Here is a 21860-nt window from a genome sequence, read left to right as displayed (position 1 = left end):
TGCTGAACAGGAGATTCATATATTTCATTGATCCCTATGCTGAACCTCTCTCTATCATCTCTCTATCTACTCTAGTGAGTCTGTCAAGGAACATTTTGTATTAAAGGTACACTGTATTTAAAGGGGTGGCTTTAGATAAATGTACTAAAAACCCTATTAGATGAAAAAACGGCATGAGGAAAATCGGTTGGTCAGCAAGTGGGAGGGTGTTCAATAAAATGTATTTATAAAGCCCTTTTTACATCAGCCGATGTCACAAAGTGCTGTACAGAAACCCAGCCTAAAACCCCCAAACAGCAAGCAATGCAGGTTGAGAAGCACGGTGGCTAGGAAAAACTCCCTAGAAAGGCTAGAACCTAGGAAGAAACCTAGAGAGGAACCAGGCTATGAGGGGTAGCCAGTCCTCTTCTGGCTGTGCCGGGTGGAAATTATAACAGAACGTGGCCAAGATGTTCATAGATGACCAGCAGGGTCAAATAATAATAATCACAGTAGTTGTAGACGGTGCAACAGGTCAGCACATAGCCCATCACATTCAGAGTTAGATAGTGAGCGACGAAGTCGAAAACGGCAGGTCCGGTACAAGGTAGCACGTCCGGTGAACAGGTCAGGGTTCCATAGCCGCAGGCAGAACAGTTGTAACTGGAGCAGCAGCACGACCAGGTGGACTGGGGACAGCAAGGAGTCATCAGGCCAGGTAGTCCTGATGAATGGTCCTAGGGCTCAGGTCCTCTTGGAGGAGAGAGAGAGAGTTGCAAAGCCTTATATGGACCTGTGTACAGTCAGTCTGAATACAAACTTTTGAGAAGTGCTTAAATCAAAGTGTAAAAAATGAATAGATTTCATATAAGTCTGAATCAGGCCCATTGTGTGTACTGTTGGGTTTCACAGACCTTTTTCACAGCAAGAGTTGTAGCACCCTTCACAGTTCCGTCAGAACACCCTTCACAGTTCCGTCAGAACACTCTTCACAGTTCCATCAGAACACCCTTCACAGTTCCGTCAGAACACCCTTCACAGTTCCATCAGAACACCCTTCACAGTTCCGTCAGAACACCCTTCACAGTTCCGTCAGAGCACCCTTCACAGTTCCGTCAGAACACCCTTCACAGTTCCGTCAGAACACCCTTCACAATTCCGTCAGAACACCCTTCACAGTTCCATCAGAACACCCTTCACAGTTCCATCAGAGCACCCTTCACAGTGCCATCAGATCTTTACCATTTTACAGTACTTCTACATTTGAACCCATATGATTTTGCCTGGTCTCAGATCTGTGGTCTCCTCCTATAGCCTGGTCCCAGATCTGTGGTCTCCTCCTATAGTCTGGTCCCAGATCTGTGATCTCCTATAGCCTGGTCCCAGATCTGTTGTCTCCTTCTATTGCCTGGTCCCAGATCTGTGGTCTCCTCCTATAGCCTGGTCCTAGATCGGTTGTCTCCTCCTATAGCCTGGTCCCAGATCGGTTGTCTCCTCCTATAGCCTGGTCCCAGATCTGTGATCTCCTATAGCCTGGTCCCAGATCTGTGGTCTCCTCCTATAGTCTGGTCCCAGATCTGTGGTCTCCTCCTATAGTCTGGTCCCAGATCTGTGATCTCCTATAGCCTGGTCCCAGATCTGTGATCTCCTCCTATAGTCTGGTCCCAGTTCTGTGGTCTCCTCCTATAGTCTGGTCCCAGATCTGTGGTCTCCTCCTATAGCCTGGTCCCAGATCTGTGGTCTGCTTTTATAGCCTGGTCCCAGATCTGTTTGTTGTCGCCTGTCAAGCCAAAGATTTGGCATGATGGCACAGACTGGCACAAACAGAGGCTATATATGGTCACTTATCCCTAGTTAAACTTCCTTCCGATCCAAACATTCAGGAAGTAAAGCATACACATGTAACCTATCCTATAACTGTAGGCACATTCAGGAAGTAAAGCATACACATGTAACCTATCCTATAACTGTAGGCACATTCAGGAAGTAAAGCATACACATGTAACCTATCCTATAACTGTAGGCACATTCAGGAAGTAAAGCATACACATGTAACCTATCCTATAACTGTAGGTACATTCAGGAAGTAAAGCATACACATGTAACCTATCCTATAACTGTAGGTCCATTCAGGAAGTAAAGCATACACATGAACATCCCTTTTTACTAGGAAGGAGGCAACATTTTTATTTCATACAAAAAGTTAAAAACAAGTCAATTATTTTGTCAACAATTGCAGCATTCACATTTTTTGAATCTATTTCATATAGCACAGTGGTGATTTACTATCTAGCTCTGGTATAATTTCTGCTCTATATAATGCCAATTTTCATTCATGATATCACTAGTGCTTCAATATCTTTAACAGAAACATCTTTGGAATGGTAGGGTACATACCCTACACAATAAGCACCTTTTCACAGATAACAATATATAAGGCACTTGTTTGTTAATACAAATAGCATATTCCTAGATACACAAAACAGTTCATGGCTTTTCAAAGATATTAAAAATTATTATAATTGTTTTTATTTAACCTTGATTTAACTAGGCAAGCCAGTTAAGAACAAATTATTATTTACACCGTTTGCCTTGATGACAGCTTTGCACACTCTTGGCATTCTCTCAACCAGCTTCACCTGGAATGCTTTTCCAACAGTCTTGAAGGAGTTCCCACATATGCTGAGCACTTGTTGGCTGCTTTTCCTTCACTCTGCAGTCCAACTCATCCCAAACCATCTCAACTGGGTTGAGGTGGGGTGATTGTGGAGGCCAGGTTATCTGATGCAGCACCATCACTCTCCTTCTTGGTCTAATAGCCCTTACACAGCCTGGAGGCGTGTTCAGGATCATTGTCCTGTTGAAAAACAAATGATAGTCCCACTAAGTGCAAACCAGATGGGATCGGCGTATCGCTGCAGAATGCTGTGGTAGCCATGTTGGTTATGCGTGCAATGAAGAAAAAAAAATCACAGCCAGTGTCACCAGCAAAGCACCATCACACCTCCTCCTCCATGCTTCACGATTTGAACCACACTTGCGGAGATCATCCCTTCATCTACTCTGCGTTGAAACCAAAAATCTCATATTTGGACTCAGACCAAAGGACAGATTTCCACTGGTCTAATGTCCATTGCTCGTGTTTCTTGGCCCAAGCAAGTCTCTTCTGATTGGTGTCCTTTAGTAGTGGTTTCTTTGCAGCAATTTGACCATGAAGGCCTGATTCACGTAGTCTCTTCTGAACAGTTGAGGTTGAGATGTGTCTGTTACTTGAACTCTGTGAAACATTTATTTGGGCTGCAATTTCTGAGGCTGGTAACTCTAATGACCTTATCCTCTGCAGCAGAGGTAACTCTGGGTCTTCCTTTCCTGTTGCGGTCCTCATGAGAGCCAGTTTCATCATAGCGCTTGATGGTTTTTGCGACTGCAATTGAAGAAACATTCAAAGTACTTGACATTTTCCAGATTGACTAACCTTCATGTCTTAAAGTAATGTTGGACTGTCATTTCTCTTTGCCTATTTGAGCTGTTCTTGCCATAATATGGACTTGGTATTTTACCAAATAGGGCTATCTTCTGTATACCACCCCTACCTTGTCACAATTGATTGGCTCAAACAGATTAAGAAGGAAATAAATGCCACAAATTAACTTTTAACAAGGCACACCTGTTAAATGAAATGCATTCCAGGTGACTACCTCATGAAGCTGGTTGAGAGAATGCCAAGAGTGTGCAAAGCTGTCATCAAGGCAAAGGGTGGCTACTTTGAAGAATCTCCAAATATAAAAATATATTTTTATTTGTTTATGGTTACTACATGATTCCATATGTGTTGATGTCTTCACTATTATTCTACAATGTAGAAAACAGTAGAAAAAAATAAAGAAAAACCCTTGAATGAGTAGGTGTGTCCAAACATTTGATTGGTACTGTACACCATACTGCACTAGATTTAAATGTAAACTATTTGCCCTGTTTCAATAGCTACTGATTCCATAGTTTGATCCACAGCAGTCTAGGAAGATATATGAAAAAGGTTACACGATATTTAATCCTAGCTCGTGTTGATAACGTCGCACAATATAAAAACATAACTAGTAAATTACTCAATGAAATATGTTAGACGTAAACTAATAAATACATAAACAGGTAACGTGAAAGCTGACGTCTTCAGAATCCCTCTCTGCGTTAATCACCAGTTGATAAGATGTTATTATTATTATGACCCAACAACAACCTTAATTCACTTCACTTGGGCCAGGATTCAATCAACCGTGTGTTGTCGGCTAGTGCATTGCACTGTTGAAAATGTCCCCTTTTTAAAAGGCAATTTCTCCAACGTTCTCAGAGTTCATATTCACGGTAAACGGTGTGGATGTCGACTCGAGCGTAAATTACTTCTTTTTTTTTAAGTTAAGGCTATGCTCTTGTCGACAACACGCCTTTGGAATCCAGGGATATCGTCATAAAACACACCAGGGTTTGGGTCAACTTCACTTCAATTCAGGAAGTAAACTGAAATTGGAACTTCAGTTTACTTCCTGAATTGACTTAGTTGAAATGGAATTGTCCCCAATTTACACACATGTAGGGAACACAAACAGGTAAATGTTTTACAGTACAACAGAGTATGACAGGACGATCAGGCCTATTTTACTGAGATATATATATATAATCTCAGTGTATGTAGATAGATATATATATAAACACATTGAGATGAGTGTTGCCTCTTCATAAACCACTGGATTGTTAAGTGAATTTAAGGCCAGGGAAGTGAACTTAAGGCCAGGGAAGTGAACTTAAGGCCAGGGAAGTGAACTTGGCTCCAGGGTGAAGTTTTCTCTAGGGACAGCTTCCCCTCCCCCAGACCTAACCTTAACCATTGGTGGAGAAAATGCTAAACTGACCCAAGATCAGTGTCAAGGGGGCAACTCCATGAACTTGTGTGTCAAGGGGGCAACTCCATGAACTTGTGTGTCAAGGGGGCAACTCCATGAACTTGTGGCCAGATAACGACAGGTTATTATTGCACGCGACGACAGTAGTAGCCGAGGACCTTGCATTTTTCACACAGGTGCTGTGGGTGCTCCTTGCTCTGGTCTGAAACATCTAACCCATCAGGTTTCTCCAGAGGTCTCTACACAGAGAAACACAGGTTACATTAAGCTATTTAAAACACAGGTAATACAGGTTACATTAAGCTATTTATAACACAGAGAAACACAGGTAACATTAAGCTATTTATAACACAGAGAAACACAGGTTACATTAAGCTATTTACAAACAGAGAAACACAGGTTACATTAAGCTATTTAAAACACAGGTAACATTAAGCTATTTAAAACACAGAGAAACACAGGTTACATTAAGCTATTTAACACAGAGAAACACAGGTTACAGCTATTTAACACACAGAGAAACACAGGTTACATTAAGCTATTTAAAACACAGAGAAACACAGGTAACATTAAGCTATTTAAAACACAGAAACACAGGTAACATTAAGCTATTTAAAACACAGAAACACAGGTAACATTAAGCTATTTAAAACACAGAAACACAGGTTACATTAAGCTATTTAAAACACAGAGAAACACAGGTTACATTAAGCTATTTAAAACACAGGTAACATTAAGCTATTTAAAACACAGGTAACATTAAGCTATTTAAAACACAGGTCACATTAAGCTATTTAAAACACAGGTAACACATGTTACATTAAGCTATTTAAAACACAGGTAACATTAAGCTATTTAAAACACAGGTCACATTAAGCTATTTAAAACACAGGTTACATTAAGCTATTTAAAACACAGAGAAACACAGGTTACATTAAGCTATTTAAAACACAGGTAACATTAAGCTATTTAAAACACAGGTTACATTAAGCTATTTAAAACACAGGTAACACAGGTTACATTAAGCTATTTAAAACACAGGTAACATTAAGCTATTTAAAACACAGGTAACATTAAGCTATTTAAAACACAGGTCACATTAAGCTATTTAAAACACAGGTTACATTAAGCTATTTAAAACACAGAGAAACACAGGTTACATTAAGCTATTTAAAACACAGGTTACATTAAGCTATTTAAAACACAGGTTACATTAAGCTATTTAAAACACAGAGAAACACAGGTTACATTAAGCTATTTAAAACACAGGTTACATTAAGCTATTTAAAACACAGGTAACATTAAGCTATTTAAAACACAGGTCACATTAAGCTATTTAAAACACAGGTTACATTAAGCTATTTAAAACACAGAGAAACACAGGTTACATTAAGCTATTTAAAACACAGGTTACATTAAGCTATTTAAAACACAGGTTACATTAAGCTATTTAAAACACAGGTTACATTAAGCTATTTAAAACACAATGTATTCAACCTTTTTATCCAGGTCCCATTGAGGTCCGAAGACCTCTTTCACAAGAGAGACCCTTTATAAAGGGCTTCATAAGTAGTTTATAAAGTGCTAAGTATTAGTTTATAAAGAGCTAAGTATTAGTTTATAAAGTGCTAAGTTTTAGTTTATAAAGTGCTAAGTATTAGTTTATAAAGTGCTAAGTATTAGTTCATAAAGTGCTAAGTATTAGTTTATAAAGAGCTAAGTATTAGTTTATAAAGTGCTAAGTTTTAGTTTATAAAGTGCTAAGTATTAGTTTATAAAGTGCTAAGTATTAGTTCATAAAGTGCTAAGTATTAGTTTATAAAGTGCTAAGTATTAGTTTATAAAGTGCTAAGTATTAGTTTATAGGTCAGTAATAAATACTTCAGTTACACAATCAGTTTAAATAATAAGCGACGTCCTTGAGCCAATAAGAACAGTCAGATGGAGGTATGTCATGGTAGCCTGGTCCTTGAGCCAATAGGAACAGTCAGATGGAGGTATGTCATGATAGCCTGGTCCTTGAGCCAATAGGAACAGTCAGATAGAGGTATGCCATGGTAGCCTGGTCCTTGAGCCAATAAGAACAGTCAGATGGAGGTAGGTCATGGTAGCCTGGTCCTTGAGCCGATAGGAACAGTCAGATAGAGGTATGTCATGGTAGCCTGGTCCTTGAGCCAATAAGAACAGTCAGATGGAGGTATGTCATGGTAGCCTGGTCCTTGAGCCAATAGGAACAGTCAGATAGAGGTATGTCATGGTAGCCTGCACTCATATGTAGGCCTATATGCAAGACAGCACAAACAGATCTGAGACCAGGCTTATATCATGGATACTAAATACAAATGTTACTGTTTACCTGCTTCTGAGGGTAAACGTTGATGTGGCACTTGATGCATTCTTGTCCCATGTTGGCCCAGGAGTTTCCACTCACCCACTTCCTCTTGCATTTAGGGCACTTGTATTCCCTGAAACACCTCTTCTTGCCCTGATATGGGGTCACGCCTTCCCCTTTAGGCCGAGCCTGGAGACAAAGCAAATGGAAGAAAAGATTTTACAATGAGTTGTGCATTTATATCTGCATTTTGAACTGGCAATTCATCAGATAAATCAGTAAATGTTGATATTGTATTTATTGTAGTATACTGAGTGAATATAAAGTCCTGTACACAGCAGGTCCTCTACATACAACTAGTACTTAAAAAAAACTGTGTAAAAACTACAAACGGCAGGTCCTGTCTCTCGGTCCACATATATAGAGATATACTGTACACTACAAAGACAGACTGACCTTGACTTAAGATCTATTTATTTGTCATTTGCAGTGAATGAACTAACCATGTATTTCACGCACAGCTTTTTCAATTTCACTGAATGACATTGACGTAACGACCACTGACGATTTATTTATTTCACCTTTATTTAACCAGGTAGGCAAGTTGAGAACAAGTTCTCATTTACAATTGCGACCTGGTCAAGATAAAGCAAAGCAGTTCGACAACATACAACAACACAGAGTTACACATGGAGTAAACAACATACAGTCAATAATACAGTAGAAAAAAATAAGACTATATACAATGTGAGCAAATGATGTGAGATAAGGGAGGTAAAGGCAAAAAAATGCCATGGTGGCAAAGTAAATAAAGTATAGCAAGAAAAACACTGGAATGGTAGATTTGTAGTTTGAAGAAAGTTCAAAGTTCAAATATAAATAATATGGTGCAAAGGAGCAAAATAAATAAAATAAATAAATACAGTAGGGGAAGAGGTAGTTGTTTGGGCTAAATTATAGATGGGCTATGTACAGGTGCAGTGATCTGTGAGCTGCTCTGACAGCTGGCGCTTAAAGCTAGTGAGGGAGATAAGTGTTTCCAGTTTCAGAGATTTTTGTAGTTCGTTCCAGTCATTGGCAGCAGAGAACTGGAAGGAGAGACGGCCAAAGGAGGAATTGGCTTTGGGGGTGACCAGAGAGATATACCTGCTGGAGCGCGTGCTACAGGTGGGTGCTGCTATGGTGACCAGTGAGCGGAGATAAGGGGGGACTTTACCTAGCAGGGTTTTGTAGATGACCTGGAGCCAGTGGGTTTGGCGACGAGTATGAAGCGAGGGCCAGCCAACGAGAGCGTACAGGTCGCAGTGGTGGGTAGTATATGGGGCTTTGGCGACAAAACGGATGGCACTGTGATAGACTGCATCCAGTTTATTCAGTAGGGTATTGGAGGCTATTTTGTAAATGACATCGCCGAAGTCGAGGATCGGTAGGATGGTCAGTTTTACGAGGGTATGTTTGGCAGCATGAGTGAAGGATGCTTTGTTGCGAAATAGGAAGCCAATTATAGATTTAACTTTGGATTGGAGATGTTTGATGTGAGTCTGGAAGGAGAGCTTACAGTCTAACCAGACACCTAGGTATTTGTAGTTGTCCACATATTCTAAGTCAGAACCGTCCAGAGTAGTGATGCTGGACGGGCGGGCAGGTGTACATAGTCAAAGCTTTCCTTAAGTTTGGGTCAGTCACAGTGGTCAGGTATTCTGCCACTGTGTACTCTCTGTTTAGGGCCAAATAGCATTCTAGTTTGCTCAGTTTTTTATTTTAATTCTTTCCAATGTGTCAAGTAATTATATTTTTGTTTTCTCATGATTTGGTTTGGTCTAATTGTGTTGCTGTCCTGGGGCTCTGTGGGGAGTGTTTGTGAACAGAGCCCCAGGACCAGCTGGCTTAAGGGGACTCTTCTCCCTCTCTCTAGTATTGGGTTGTCAACAGTCTCTTAGAAGTAATACGACACGACTTAATACTGAGGTGTGAAAATCTGTTTCACACATTCAATATCTGCAAAGCTTTAACTTGTACATGACCTTGATTTCTAATGTTATACTGACATGAAATAAAAAAGAAAATATATTAAAAAGTTTGTCATAAAACTTTATTGAGAGTTCCTCTTCATCGGGAAGTCTCGCAAGCTTACATTCTATTTCACTATGCGCAAAGGTAATGAGTCTTGTAATTAATTGCTTCATAAACAACAGGTGTAGACTAAAGCCTCATTCACATTACCCATAAGCACTCCGTTACGTTGCGCTGGATGTCATGCATTTCGATGGAGACGTCCACAACGGAATGAAAACGCAATGCACTAGCGTCGTCTTCAGTCCAGCCAGAGTCTGTCGAAGAACAGGAAGTTACTAAAGCAGAGAAGATGACAATACGTGGTTTCGGGCAATAGCTTTATGGGATAGCTAGCAACTTGTACACAATGGCCCATTCCTATAAATGAGTGCTATTTTAACAGTAATGTTAAATAATACACATTGGCTTTTAAGCCAATTATACTATAGAACTGTTGCATCCCGTTTTAGTTTGTGATGGTAATGACAATTGTTTTTGGTGATAATTATTAGGTGGCGGTCGCTATCTACATGGTATCTTCAACCTAGCCTAGCTTTTAGCTAGCTACATGGTATCTTCAACCTAGCCTAGCTTTTAGCTATCTACATGGTACCTTCAACCTAGCCTAGCTTTTAGATAGCTACATGGTATCTTCAACCTAGCCTAGCTTTTAGCTAGCTACATGGTATCTTCAACCTAGCCTAGCTTTTAGCTAGCTACATGGTAACTTCAACCTAGCCTAGCTTTTAGCTAGCTACATGGTATTTTCAACCTAGCCTAGCTTTTAGCTATCTACATGGTATCTTCAACCTAGCCTAGCTTTTAGCTATCTACATGGTATCTTCAACCTAGCCTAGCTTTTAGCTAGCTACATGGTATTTTCAACCTAGCCTAGCTTTTAGCTATCTACATGGTATCTTCAACCTAGCCTAGATTTTAGCTAGCTACATGGTATCTTCAACCTAGCTGCTCTGCAGTGCAAACTAGCTTGACTTGCAATAAAGTCAGAGAAACAAGTTGAGAAAAAAGTTAAGACAAAACATGCTTTATTTTCACCTGAAACAATATATTTATCGTGTTTCAAATGAAAAGGTCATATTTTGCAATACCCCAAAATAAACGCGATCTCTGACGAGAGACAGGCTCTCCCCCATCTTGCGTTACAAACTGACACTTGTCAGTTCAGTAGCGGGGCAAGAAGATGACGTACGGCGTAATGAAATATGTCACAATGTGAATGGGCCTTAACAGTGAAATGCTTACTTATGGGCCCTTCCCAACAATGCAGAGAGAAAAAGAATAGAAAGATAACACGATAACTTGGCTGTATACACGTGCTGCTAGTACCATGTCGATGTGAAGGGGTACGAGGTAGAGGGAGATATGTACATACGCAGGTACATAGTGATAAAGTGACTAGGCAACAGGTTAAATAATGAACAGTAGCAGCAGCGTATGTGATGAGTCAAAAAGGGTCAATGCAGATAGTTAAATAGTTGGACTAACTACCTGGACTAACTATTTATCAGTCGTATGGCTTGGGGGTAGAAGCTGTTCAGGGTCCTGTTGGTTCCAGACTTGGTGCATCGGTACCACTTGCCGTGAGGTAGCAGAGAGAACAGTCTACCGCCTTGTATAGAGGTCCTGGATGGCAGGGAGCTCGGCCCCAGTGATGTACTGTACCGTACGTACTACCCTCTGTAGCGCCTTGTGGTCGGAGGCCGAGCAGTTGCCGTACCAGGCGGTGATGCAGCCAGCCGTACCAGGCGGTGATGCAGCCAGCTGTACCAGGCAGTGATGCAGCTAGTCAAGATGATCTTAATGGTGCAGCTGTAGAACGTTTTGGGGATCTGAGGGCCCATGCTGAATCTTTTCAGGCTCCTGAGGGGGAAGAGGCATTGTCGTGCCTTCTACAAGACTTGTGTTGGTGTGTGTGGACCATGTAGACACTGAGGAACTTGAAGCTCTCGACCTGTCAACATGCCTGTTCAACCCTAGCCTTAACTCTCAAACACAGAAACAGTATGTAGCCTACTGTAAATCAAATGAAAAATGGGGTAACATGCCGGCAGTTGGGGAAAGGTGGTACCTACTCAGTTGACCAACAAAGGGGATACCTATTCAGTTGCGCTGAAATGCGTCTTCCGCATTTAACCCAACGGCTCTGAATCAGAGAGGTGCGGGTGGCTGCCTTAATTGACGTCATCGGTGCCCGGGGAGCAGTTGTTGTTGGAGGTTAACTGCCTTGCTCAAAGTACTGTACTATTGTACTAGGTAGGTATGATGCAGTACGATGTGGTTATAATGCATTATGATGTGGTTATAATGCATTATGATGTGGTTATAATGCGTTATGATGTGGTTATGATGCGGTTATAATGCGTTATAATGTGGTTATGATGAATTATGATGTGGCTATGATGAATTATGATGTGGTTATAATGCATTATGATGTGGTTATAATGCATTATGTGGTTATAATGCCTTATGATGTGGTTATAATGCATTGTATTTCTTGTCATTGTAAAATAGTATTTGTTTATTGTATTTCTTGTCATTGTAATATAGTAATTGTTTATATGGGAAACCAGCAAGTTGAGAAATGGCAACAGCTAGGCCTACACCTCATTATTTTTTACATCCTACTTTCTACCTTTGGCTCACACGCACTCAGCAGCAATAACTGAGGCAGTGGAACGCCTGAGATAGCAACACTAAACTGACACAAGTGCTCTTTATAAAGAGACCATAGCTCTGAGTTTCTGCCAACACATCATGATTGCTAAGGAACACATTCATGGGGACATAGTTAGCTTTTATGTATCAGGAATGGATACAATTCTTTCAATATAATTTCTTTATAACTCAGTTCATTGATGGTGAAAACAGTGAACGAGTGTGAACTGCAAAATGCAAAAGTGGCCTTGACAAATTATGATATTATCTAACAGATTTCTGATGAATTACCTGCATTTTTGAAATGCCTTAACATAATGGTCAACAGATAAGATTGTAGCAGGTCCGGCGTGTATTTACCATATTATGAGGAACTGTGGACTGTCATGGGAGTGTGTGATTGATGTCTTTGCTGGCAGACAGGTACTATTATTAGCAGGCTCCTCTACAGCAAATAGAAATACTTCTCCACAGCAAGTAGGCTACTCAGAACAGCTAGACTGCTCGCCTGACTGGGTCCTGAGCCTCTGGAGGTAAGGTGCTCATATTATATATTCAATTGCCTTTTAATGTTTTAAGATTCTGGCAATCATATATGTATTTTTTTTTCTTTCAGATTTGATGTTTCTAAAATGTAGATGTATGTAGCCACTATTTTTCAGGCAATTAATTGAAAATGCTCTGGTGCTCTGATACAATACTAGGACACTTTATATGCTATTGTACAATGGGTGGGTCTAATCCTGAATGCTGATTAAAATGCCCATTTACTCTGTTTCATCTGGCTGCGCAATCCGCTGTCTCATCAGCCCAGCCAGGCAATTTATACACTTGATCTCCAATATAAAAAGCATCTAGACATTATCTCAAATTTCTTTTAGACTAACATTTAGTTTTCAACAGCGGAGATTTGTTTAAACCTTGCTGTCTGTCTATCTGACATTTGCAACATTATTTCAATTTTCAAATTCGATCTCCAACTGTCGCATAGTAATGAACGTGTCGGGAGTCGGGACAAGACAGACAGGCAGGCAGCGTTTCTCAGCCAATCAAAATCATGAATCAGTTGACATCTTTTTTATGGATATATACAAAGAAATGTCAATTGAAAAAAGGTCAAATGAAATGAAGTGCAGCTAGTCTTTCCAGCTTCAGTTTGAAGTGATTGTGTTATCTGTGTTGTTGGCTAGCTCCTCTGAACAACAGTGTCCTTACGAGAGAGCACATTTTCTATGCCAGGCGAAATTGCGCCTCATTAGCACATTTTTATGGATGTGTCCAAATAAATGTCACTAATAACTACTTTTGTTATCCGTAGTTGGCTACCTAGCAAGCAAGGGATAAGAACGTTGCCAGCCAGTATGGCAATGGAAGATTTAGAACAAACGACTGGGTCGCATCCATAGACAAAGAACGTAAAGATTGAACGACTGGGTCGCGTCTCTGGCAACCAAACCGATAGAATGTGGCTCTCCAGAAAGTGGAGAGCCACACTTATGCAGCTCCACTACACAATACATAAAAAAAAAAGCCGCGTTCAACAGGATTACCAACACAGAGTGACGAGCTTCTATGGCAGACCAATCCGAACTCCTCTCTCGGCATGTCCAGCCCACTCATTATCTCAGCCAATCATGGCTAGTGGGAAGGTTTACATGTTCAAGAAGGCATTTCTGCCCCCAAAAAATATGTATCTTGACGAAAAAATATTTTTTACGTTCAAACGGCTCTCCTGTGAAGTCGTGACTTGCGACATACGCCTAGATTCCTGAATCGGGTCACATATGCTGTATCTTGCCCTAACATTGGAGGGGGTCCCAGAAGTGCCGGAGGAGCACTTTCAAACGACATCTATTTCAACATAACGGATAACTGTTGTCCATTGGGAGGTTTTAAGCTAGCCATTGGGAGGTTTAAGCTAGCCATTGGGAGGTTTTAAGCTAGCCATTGGCAGGTTTTAAGCTAGCCATTGGGAGGTTTAAGCTAGCCATTGGGAGGTTTAAGCTAGCCATTGGAAGGTTTAAGCTTGCCATTGGGAGGTTTTAAGCTTGCCATTGGGAGGTTTTAAGCTTGCCATTGGGAGGTTTAAGCTAGCCATTGGGAGGTTTAAGCTAGCCATTGGGAGGTTTAAGCTAGCCATTGGGAGGTTTAAGCTAGCCATTGGGAGGTTTTAAGCTAGCCATTGGGAGGTTTAAGCTAGCCATTGGGAGGTTTAAGCTAGCCATTGGGAGGTTTTAAGCTAGCCATTGGGAGGTTTAAGCTAGCCATTGGGAGGTTTTAAGCTTGTCATTAGGAGTTTTTTTTGTTGTCTTATTAAGTCATAAATGATGGACAACTAATCTAATCACTAAATATCTTACAGCATAAAGATGATATCTATTTTATTTTGTGGGTCACAAAGCAATGCACAATATTAATGAGACATTTAGGAAACAGTTTTATGTTTGATCAATTTATTAAATCAATTACATTACTATACTGATCAACAAAATGTATTAAACAAAACATGAACTACATTACTGCATTGATCAACAAAATATTTATTCAACAAAATGTTAATTACATTACTGCATTGATCAACAAAATATTTAACACATGAACTACATTACTGTACTAATCAACAAAATATTAACAAACATTAATACTCCCCCAAAACAAAAACACATGAATAATATTACTGTACTAATCAACTAAATATTTATTCAACTAAACATTAACAACATTTATTAAACAAAACATGAATTACATGACCGTCAACAACATATGACAACAGATGGTAAATATAGTAACATCTATTTCCCACGAAGGGGTAAGATGTTTTTCTTACCTGTAATTGAAAAAAATATATTAAAAAGGCTACTAGGAAATGAGGTAACACTTCTTTTGTTTCCCCAGCCTACAGTAAGGGTGAAACGACTGTGTGTGTGACTTGGGCTGCAAACTCAGAATGTTCTCCTTGCACTTCCCACATTGTCCACTACGGGAAAGTAGAACATGGTCTGTACCATTCCCACCTCTTGACTGGCTTCCAATGCCACCACTGGTAAGTTATGAGAAGAATATAACATAGTCCCTACACTATTTTGAATATTAAATAAAAAAATACCTACACCAAAATCAGATATAACATTGAAGTGAGGTCCTTTAAAATCAAGGCCATTTTCTCAGTCTTTGAGATACAGACCATGACACCCACCAATTTCCTATGAATCCCTGGGAGTTCGATCTTGGTGCTGGACAATAAAGTATATCATATATCATATCTCATCTCTTCCACTCATTCCATTCTATGGAGACAAAGGATGCCAGGAGAAAAGGTTAAGGTGAGTCCATGTGTTCAAGTACATCAAGTAAGACTCAAATAAACCCTTAAAGGGATAGTTCACCCAATTGTCAAAAATACATATTGGTTTCCTAATATCGGGATATTGACTTGCATTGGTTTTGGGCCACAAATGCTAAAAAGTGGCAGTGGCCAGGTAAGCAAAACCAAAGCATGGACTGCTGTCTTAGCTTTGTCCATAGACTGCTTACAGGGTAAGGAAACCAATATGTAATTATATAATTTGGGTGAACTGTCCCTTTAACCCCTTCAATAAATAACATTGGTTCATCAAGCAAGATTCAAATGCACCTCTCCCCCCTCCACGTCACACATGCACGCAAGACAGCTGGGAATGGGACCCTTAACATGTCATTGAGGGACACGGTCTGGTATGTTCAGATCTAGAAGCTAATTACAGAGGCTCAAGGTTGAAGCTAGGCACAGGTGTGAAGTTGTAAGAGTCAAAAGGGCTCCAAGAGTTTACAGAAGAAAATACAGGGCATTAACCCCTGCACACACAGGTCTCGAAGGAGGTAACTTTCTTTCCAGCTATGTCAACCCCCACATTACAACCTTGTAGACAGCTTCACACTTTCACTGTCTCGAAGGAGGTAACTTTCTTTCCAGCTATGTCAACCCCCACATTACAACCTCGTAGACAGCTTCACACTTTCACTGTCTCGAAGGCGGTAACTGTCTTTCCAGCTATGTCAACCACCACATTACAACCTTGTAGACAGCTTCACACTTTCACTAGTGTCTTCCCACAGCCGCTGTGTCTCGGACAAAATGAGTACATTTACATGCACACTAATAATTCGATATTAAACTGATTATGGCAATATTATGACAAGTCATGTAAACACCTTACTCTGCTTAAATCGGTATTCCAGCGGCGTATTTGATCTGAGCATGTGCCAGCGAGTGAATTAGGAAAAACTTAAATTCTGCATCTTAGAAAGTTTTCACAAACAAACTTTATACATCCAAACTCAGAATAAAATAGGCTTTTCAACAAAAAAAATCTACTTGTATTTTGATTTAGCATTTATCCGAGTGCCATCATGACTTCAGATATGTAATTTTAGTCATTTAGCAGACACTCTTATCCAGAGCGACTTACAGTAGTGAATGCATACATTTCATACAAAATATGTCCATGTAAACAGGATTATTAGGGAAATCGTTCTTGCAAAGCATGTAAACGTTTAAAACAAACTATTATATTAATCTATCCACAATAATCACATTATTTTGTGCATATAAATCATACTCAATTGAGACCCCTAGTTGTTTTCTTCTGAATAATAACCTTGCCTGGGACCTTGTGGCACACAGGTCAAAAACATTTGTTACTCACCTGATATTGTATTGACCACCAGATAATGTAATAACTTAGGTCATGATCCAGGAAACAGTTACGTATCAGTTCAACCATTTTATTAAATTAACTGGCTTTTTATGACATTATCCAGTGTTATTACATTATAAAATACATTATTACATTATTCAGTTACAGGATAATGTTGACGGTCGCCCAATTAAAATGATCTTAATGTCCAGATTAATGAATGTCCTGTCTGCCTGTTTGTCTCCCTGCCCGTCTGTCTGTCTCCCTGCTTGTCTGCCTCCCTGCTTGTCTGCCTGTCTGTCTCCCTGCCTGTCTGGCTCCTTGCCTGTCTGCCTGCCTCCTGCTTTTCTCACACTCTTTACCCTTTGTACTGTGTGAAACTACACAATGTCTTGCAAGAACCTGCGCAATGTTATTACAATACATTATTTATATACATTATTTTGATACACTGTCCATCCCAGACACCATCCAGAAAATCATTCTGGACTGCACTAATTTGGAGGGAAGGTGTGTTTTTGGAGAGAGATGGAAGGAGATGGACCAAACTCATTTACATGCATACTTTGGGGTTCTTATCCTTGCTGGTGTTTTCAGATCCAATGGGGGAATCCACAGAATCCCTGTGTGATGCAGAAACTGGCAGATCACTTTTCAGTGCAACAACGTTTCTGGAAAACTTCCACATTATTTCCATGATTATCAGCTTCGAAAACAGAGACACCAGACCACCTCGGCGGCAGAGAGAAGCTAGCTGCAATCAGGTCAGTGTGGGACAAGTGGGTGGACTGCCTTCCCCTGTTTTACAACCCTGGGCCCAACATTACTGTGCAGCTTATGCCATTTAGGGGCCGCTGCCCCTTCAGGCAGTACATACTGTCTAAACCCGACAAATATGGAATCAAGATCTGGGCTGCCTGTGATGTTGCGTCATCATATGCGTGGAAATTGCACGTGTATACGGGGAAGCCAGATGGAGGAGCCCCTGAGAAGAACCAAAGGAAGCAGGTTGTCCTGGACGTGACACAGGGACTCCATGGCCACAACATCACATGCGATAACCTTTTTACTTCGCACAAGCTGGGACAGGAGTTCCTCAAGAGGAAGCTGACGATGGTAGGAACAGTACGGAAAAACAAGCCAGAGCTCCCACCTCAGCTGTTGAATACACAGAACAGGCCTATCAATTCCTCTAAGTTTGTGTTCACCGCCGACACGTCCCAAGTGTCCTACGTGCCAAAGAAAGGCAACAATGTGGTACTCATGAGTACGCTGCATAGGGATGAGAGAATCTGTGGCCAGGAACATCAAAAACCAGAAATATTAATTGATTACAATGCCACAAAAGGAGGGGTGGACAATTTAGACAAGCTGGTGACTGGCTACAGCTGCAAAAGAAGAACCCTACGCTGGCCACTTGTGATATTCTTCAACATCTTGGACATGTCGGCATATAACACGTTTGTCATTTGGATGGCGTTGAATCCAGATTGGAACAGAGGAGACAGCTCTTTCTCGAGGAGCTGGGCAAGGCATTGGTAAGCTCTCAAATCCAGAGGAGGCAACATATCCCAAGGACCCCAGCTTCTGCAGCCATCATGAGGAGGATTCAGGAGGAGGATGCTGGTGCCCCATCCACCCGACCCACAGAACCAAAAACTCCAATACGGGAAGTAAGTGTGAGTGATGTTGTTGCATGTGTGTGTGTCTGACTCTATTACCTTGGCCTGCTGTAACTAAACTCAGCAAAAAAAGAAACATCCCCTTTTCAGGACGCTGTCTTTCAAAGAGAATTCATAAAAATCCAAATAACTTCACAGATTTTCATTGTAAAGGGTTTAAACACTGTTTCCCATGCTTGTTCAATGAACCATAAACAATTCATGAACATGCACCTGTGGAACGGTCGTTAAGACACTAACAGCTTACAGACGGTAGGCAATTAAGGTCACAGTTATGAAAACTTAGGACACTAAAGAGACCTTTCTACTGACTCTGAAAAACACCAAAAGAAAGATGCCCAGGGTCCCTGCTCATCGGCGTGAACGTGCCTTCGGCATGCTGCAAGGAGGCATGAGGACTGCAGATGTGGCCAGGGCAATAAATTGCAATGTCCGTACTGTGAGATACCTAAGACAGTGTTACAGGGAAACAAGACGGACAGCTTATCGTCGTTGCAGTGGCAGACCACGTGTAACAACACCTGCACAGGATCAGTACATTCGAACATCACACCTGCGAGACAGGTACAGGATGGCAACAACAACTGCCCGAGTTACACCAGGAACGCACAATCCCTCCATCAGTGCTTAGACTGTCCGCAATAGGCTGAGAGAGGCTGGACTGAGGGCTTGTAGGCCTGTTGTAAGGCAGGTCCTCACCAGACATCACCAGCAACAACGTCACCTATGGGCACAAACCCACCGTCGCTGGACCAGACAGGACTGGCAAAAAGTGCTCTTCACTGACGAGTCGCAGTTTTGTCTCACCAGGGGTGATGGTCGGATTCGCGTTTATCGTCGAAGGAATGAGCGTTACACCGAGGCCTGTACTCTGGAGCGGGATCGATTTGGGGGTGGAGGGTCCGTCATGGTCTGGGGCGGTGTGTCACAGCATCATCGGACTGAGCTTGTTGTTATTGCAGGCAATCAATTGATTGCAGGCAATCAACACTGTGCGTTACAGGGAAGACATCCTCCTCCCTCATGTGGTACCCTTCCTGCAGGCTCAACCTGACATGACCCTCCAGCATGACAATGCCACGAGCCATACTGCTCGTTCTGTGCGTGATTTCCTGCAAAACAGGAATGTCAGTGTTCTGCCATGGCCAGCGAAGAGCCCGGATCTCAATCCCATTGAGCACGTCTGGGACCTGTTGGATCGGAGGGTGAGGGCTAGGGCCATTTCCCCCAGAAATGTCCAGGAACTTGCAGGTGCCTTGGTGGAAGAGTGGGGTAACATCTCACAGCAAGAACTGGCAAATCTGTTGCAGTCCATGAGGAGGAGATGCACTGCAGTACTTAATGCAGCTGGTGGCCACACCAGATACTAACTGTTACTTTAGATTTTGACCCCCCCCCCCCTTTGTTGAGGGACACATTATTCAATTTCTGTTAGTCACATGTCTGTGGAACTTGTTCAGTTTATGTCTCAGTTGTTGAACCTTGTTATGTTCATACAAATACTTACTCATGTTAAGTTTGCTGAAAATAAACGCAGTTGACAGTGAGAGGATGTTTCTTTTTTTGCTGAGTTTATATATGTGAGTGAGTGAATGAGGTGTTAGTAAAATGCCTGAACTAAGTGTTTTCATCATTCTAGATTGCAGCCGGTAGCAACAAGAAGCACTGAGATGTGTGTGGACCCAAGAAGGACAGGAAGACACAGTACACATGTATCAAGTGCAAGAAATACATTTGCAATACACACACAGTAAAACTCTGTCCCTTATGTGGGGTGTAGACCGGCATTAATTTGTGTTCAATTTGTGCTCATTTTTCATTTCCATAAAATATTGTCCTTCAAATTTGTTCAGTTCAAAGTAATAAACATCAGTAGTGATGAAAACCTTGTTTCATTTATATTTGTTCAAGATAAACATGATTTATTCCACCCGTTTTGAGTATAATTAATTTGTTTACAAAAATCTAATTTCATCAACAACAAAAAAAACAAATAGCGCTTTTATTGATGTGATCTAGCAGGTAAATGGCAAATATTAACCATGTATGCTGTCTATGTTGCTTGTAACTGATATAAGTCAACACATAAGTATGAAGTATTTTTATGTAAATTATTATGGCTGTATTGTTTTAAAAACCCAATAATGTTGTGGGTCCATCAGACCCGTGAACATTAGGTGAATACCAAAAACATGAACACCACACAAGGGTTAAGGAAGGTGACAAGTGTTCTTTCATGTATGGCCTAGATGTATTTATGTGAGACCTTTGCAAACAGCCCTCAGCTATTACAATGTCAGATGGTGAGGCCCAGACAGTCAAGCACATTGAAGTGCCTCAGTTGGAATCCAAGAACAATTTCACAGGTTTATCTTTGTCCTCAAGGATAAAGGGAAGGGACAAAGACACGTAAACAAGATGGGGCTTAGGGTTATACTTACAGTAGCTGTTACTCTGTGACAATGGATAGGACGGTGACCTTGTCTTGGTGAACAAAGGAGTACAGCTGCAGTGGTCTTGAAATAATCAGAAATTGTCAACATGAAACCATCTCATAGTGACAGTGCAAATTAGGAGGGTCCTTCTTGAATTGTGGTGGTAATGCTGTTCCTGGACTTTAGCACCATGTGAAAACACTTTAAAATGTAAAAAGAATGACAATACTGTTATTTAATAAGAAAACATATATGTAAGTAATTTATACTTGGGGCGGCTGGTAGCCTAGTGTTTAGAGCGTTAGGCCAATAACCGAAAGGTTGCTGGATTGAATCCCCGAGCTGACAAGGTCTTCCCCTGAACAAGGCACTTAACCCACTATTCCCTGGTAGGCTGTCAATTTAAATAAGAATTTGTTCTTAACTGACTTGCCTGGTTAAATAAATAAATACAATTATACTGCAAAAACTGTGGGGGTAACAAATTGGCTTATCCCGACGCTGATGTGTAGATAAGTAGTGACACGATTTGAGTAGATACTTATTTAATTAATTAAACAAAAGCATTATATTTACGGAAAATATATTGAGAAAAAAAATCAGCAATTCCTGCAAAATAGTTAAAATAATTTGTGTCAAGTCATTGGTGTTACATTGCGTCAGTGGTGTTATACAACTTTACACATACTGTACCTGATTAAGTTAAAATACATTTCCTAGTGGCTAAAATTCTAATAGTTCACATAATTTCAGTTTGTGACAAAAGCAATTATAGTGTTGAGAATCATTGTACCATCGAAACCACTGTGAAATATCTTTTCCATAACCAAAAATATTGTATTTTTCAGCTGTTTGAAGCTGGTGGACAAAACTGAAAGTAAAAGATGCAAAAACAAAACTTAAAAACGGGAAACGTAGAAATAGCAGCAATAGAACAGATCTACAACTTCTTAGACTTGCTTTCAATGAGAATGACAGCTCTATAACAGATATTTCTATGTGAATTTGGTCGGGTCGCCCAAAAAGTTACGTACTGCAGCTTTAAGTTAGAGATATCTGGCATTCCGCATCTGCGGTGGAAGGTGGCCGAGCAACAGGGAGACATCCCGAAAACCGGTCTTCTCACA

General features: G+C 40.8%; 1 protein-coding gene and 2 long non-coding RNA genes across 6 annotated transcripts in view; 1 reads left to right on the top strand and 2 right to left on the bottom strand.

Moving 5' to 3' along the window:
- Positions 1 to 4380: 4380 nt before the first annotated feature.
- Positions 4381 to 10555, bottom strand: LOC115201762 (zinc finger CCHC domain-containing protein 24-like). 2 transcript variants are annotated; one of them, XM_029765649.1, is made up of 4 exons: positions 10321 to 10555; positions 9433 to 9539; positions 7234 to 7398; positions 4381 to 5116 (listed from the first exon to the last, which is right to left on the bottom strand). In XM_029765649.1, the coding sequence occupies exons 2-4, from the start codon at positions 9469 to 9471 to the stop codon at positions 5003 to 5005; spliced, it is 318 nt and encodes a 105-aa protein (XP_029621509.1). In that variant the 5' UTR covers positions 9472 to 9539; positions 10321 to 10555; the 3' UTR covers positions 4381 to 5002. The 2 variants fall into 2 exon arrangements, with proteins under 2 accessions (XP_029621509.1, XP_029621511.1); XM_029765651.1 differs by having other exon boundaries at positions 10374 to 10555.
- Positions 10556 to 12372: 1817 nt separating this feature from the next.
- Positions 12373 to 15200, top strand: LOC115201761 (uncharacterized). Its single transcript, XR_003879811.1, has 2 exons — positions 12373 to 12473; positions 14836 to 15200. It is a non-coding gene; the product is annotated as an uncharacterized LOC115201761 (long non-coding RNA).
- The window catches only part of LOC115201760 (uncharacterized), a 58557-nt gene continuing 51073 nt past the window's right edge, over positions 14377 to 21860 (bottom strand). For all 3 annotated transcript variants that reach the window (XR_003879810.1, XR_003879809.1, XR_003879808.1), the window contains one exon: positions 14377 to 15227. This is a non-coding gene — a long non-coding RNA (uncharacterized LOC115201760). The remainder of the gene's footprint in view (positions 15228 to 21860) is intronic.

Source organism: Salmo trutta, chromosome 10 (assembly GCF_901001165.1).
Source record: "Salmo trutta chromosome 10, fSalTru1.1, whole genome shotgun sequence".
In the NCBI taxonomy this organism is placed as follows: domain Eukaryota; kingdom Metazoa; phylum Chordata; class Actinopteri; order Salmoniformes; family Salmonidae; genus Salmo; species Salmo trutta.
The sequence above is the reverse complement of the archived record's forward strand: the minus strand, read 5'-3'. Positions and strand labels throughout refer to the sequence as shown.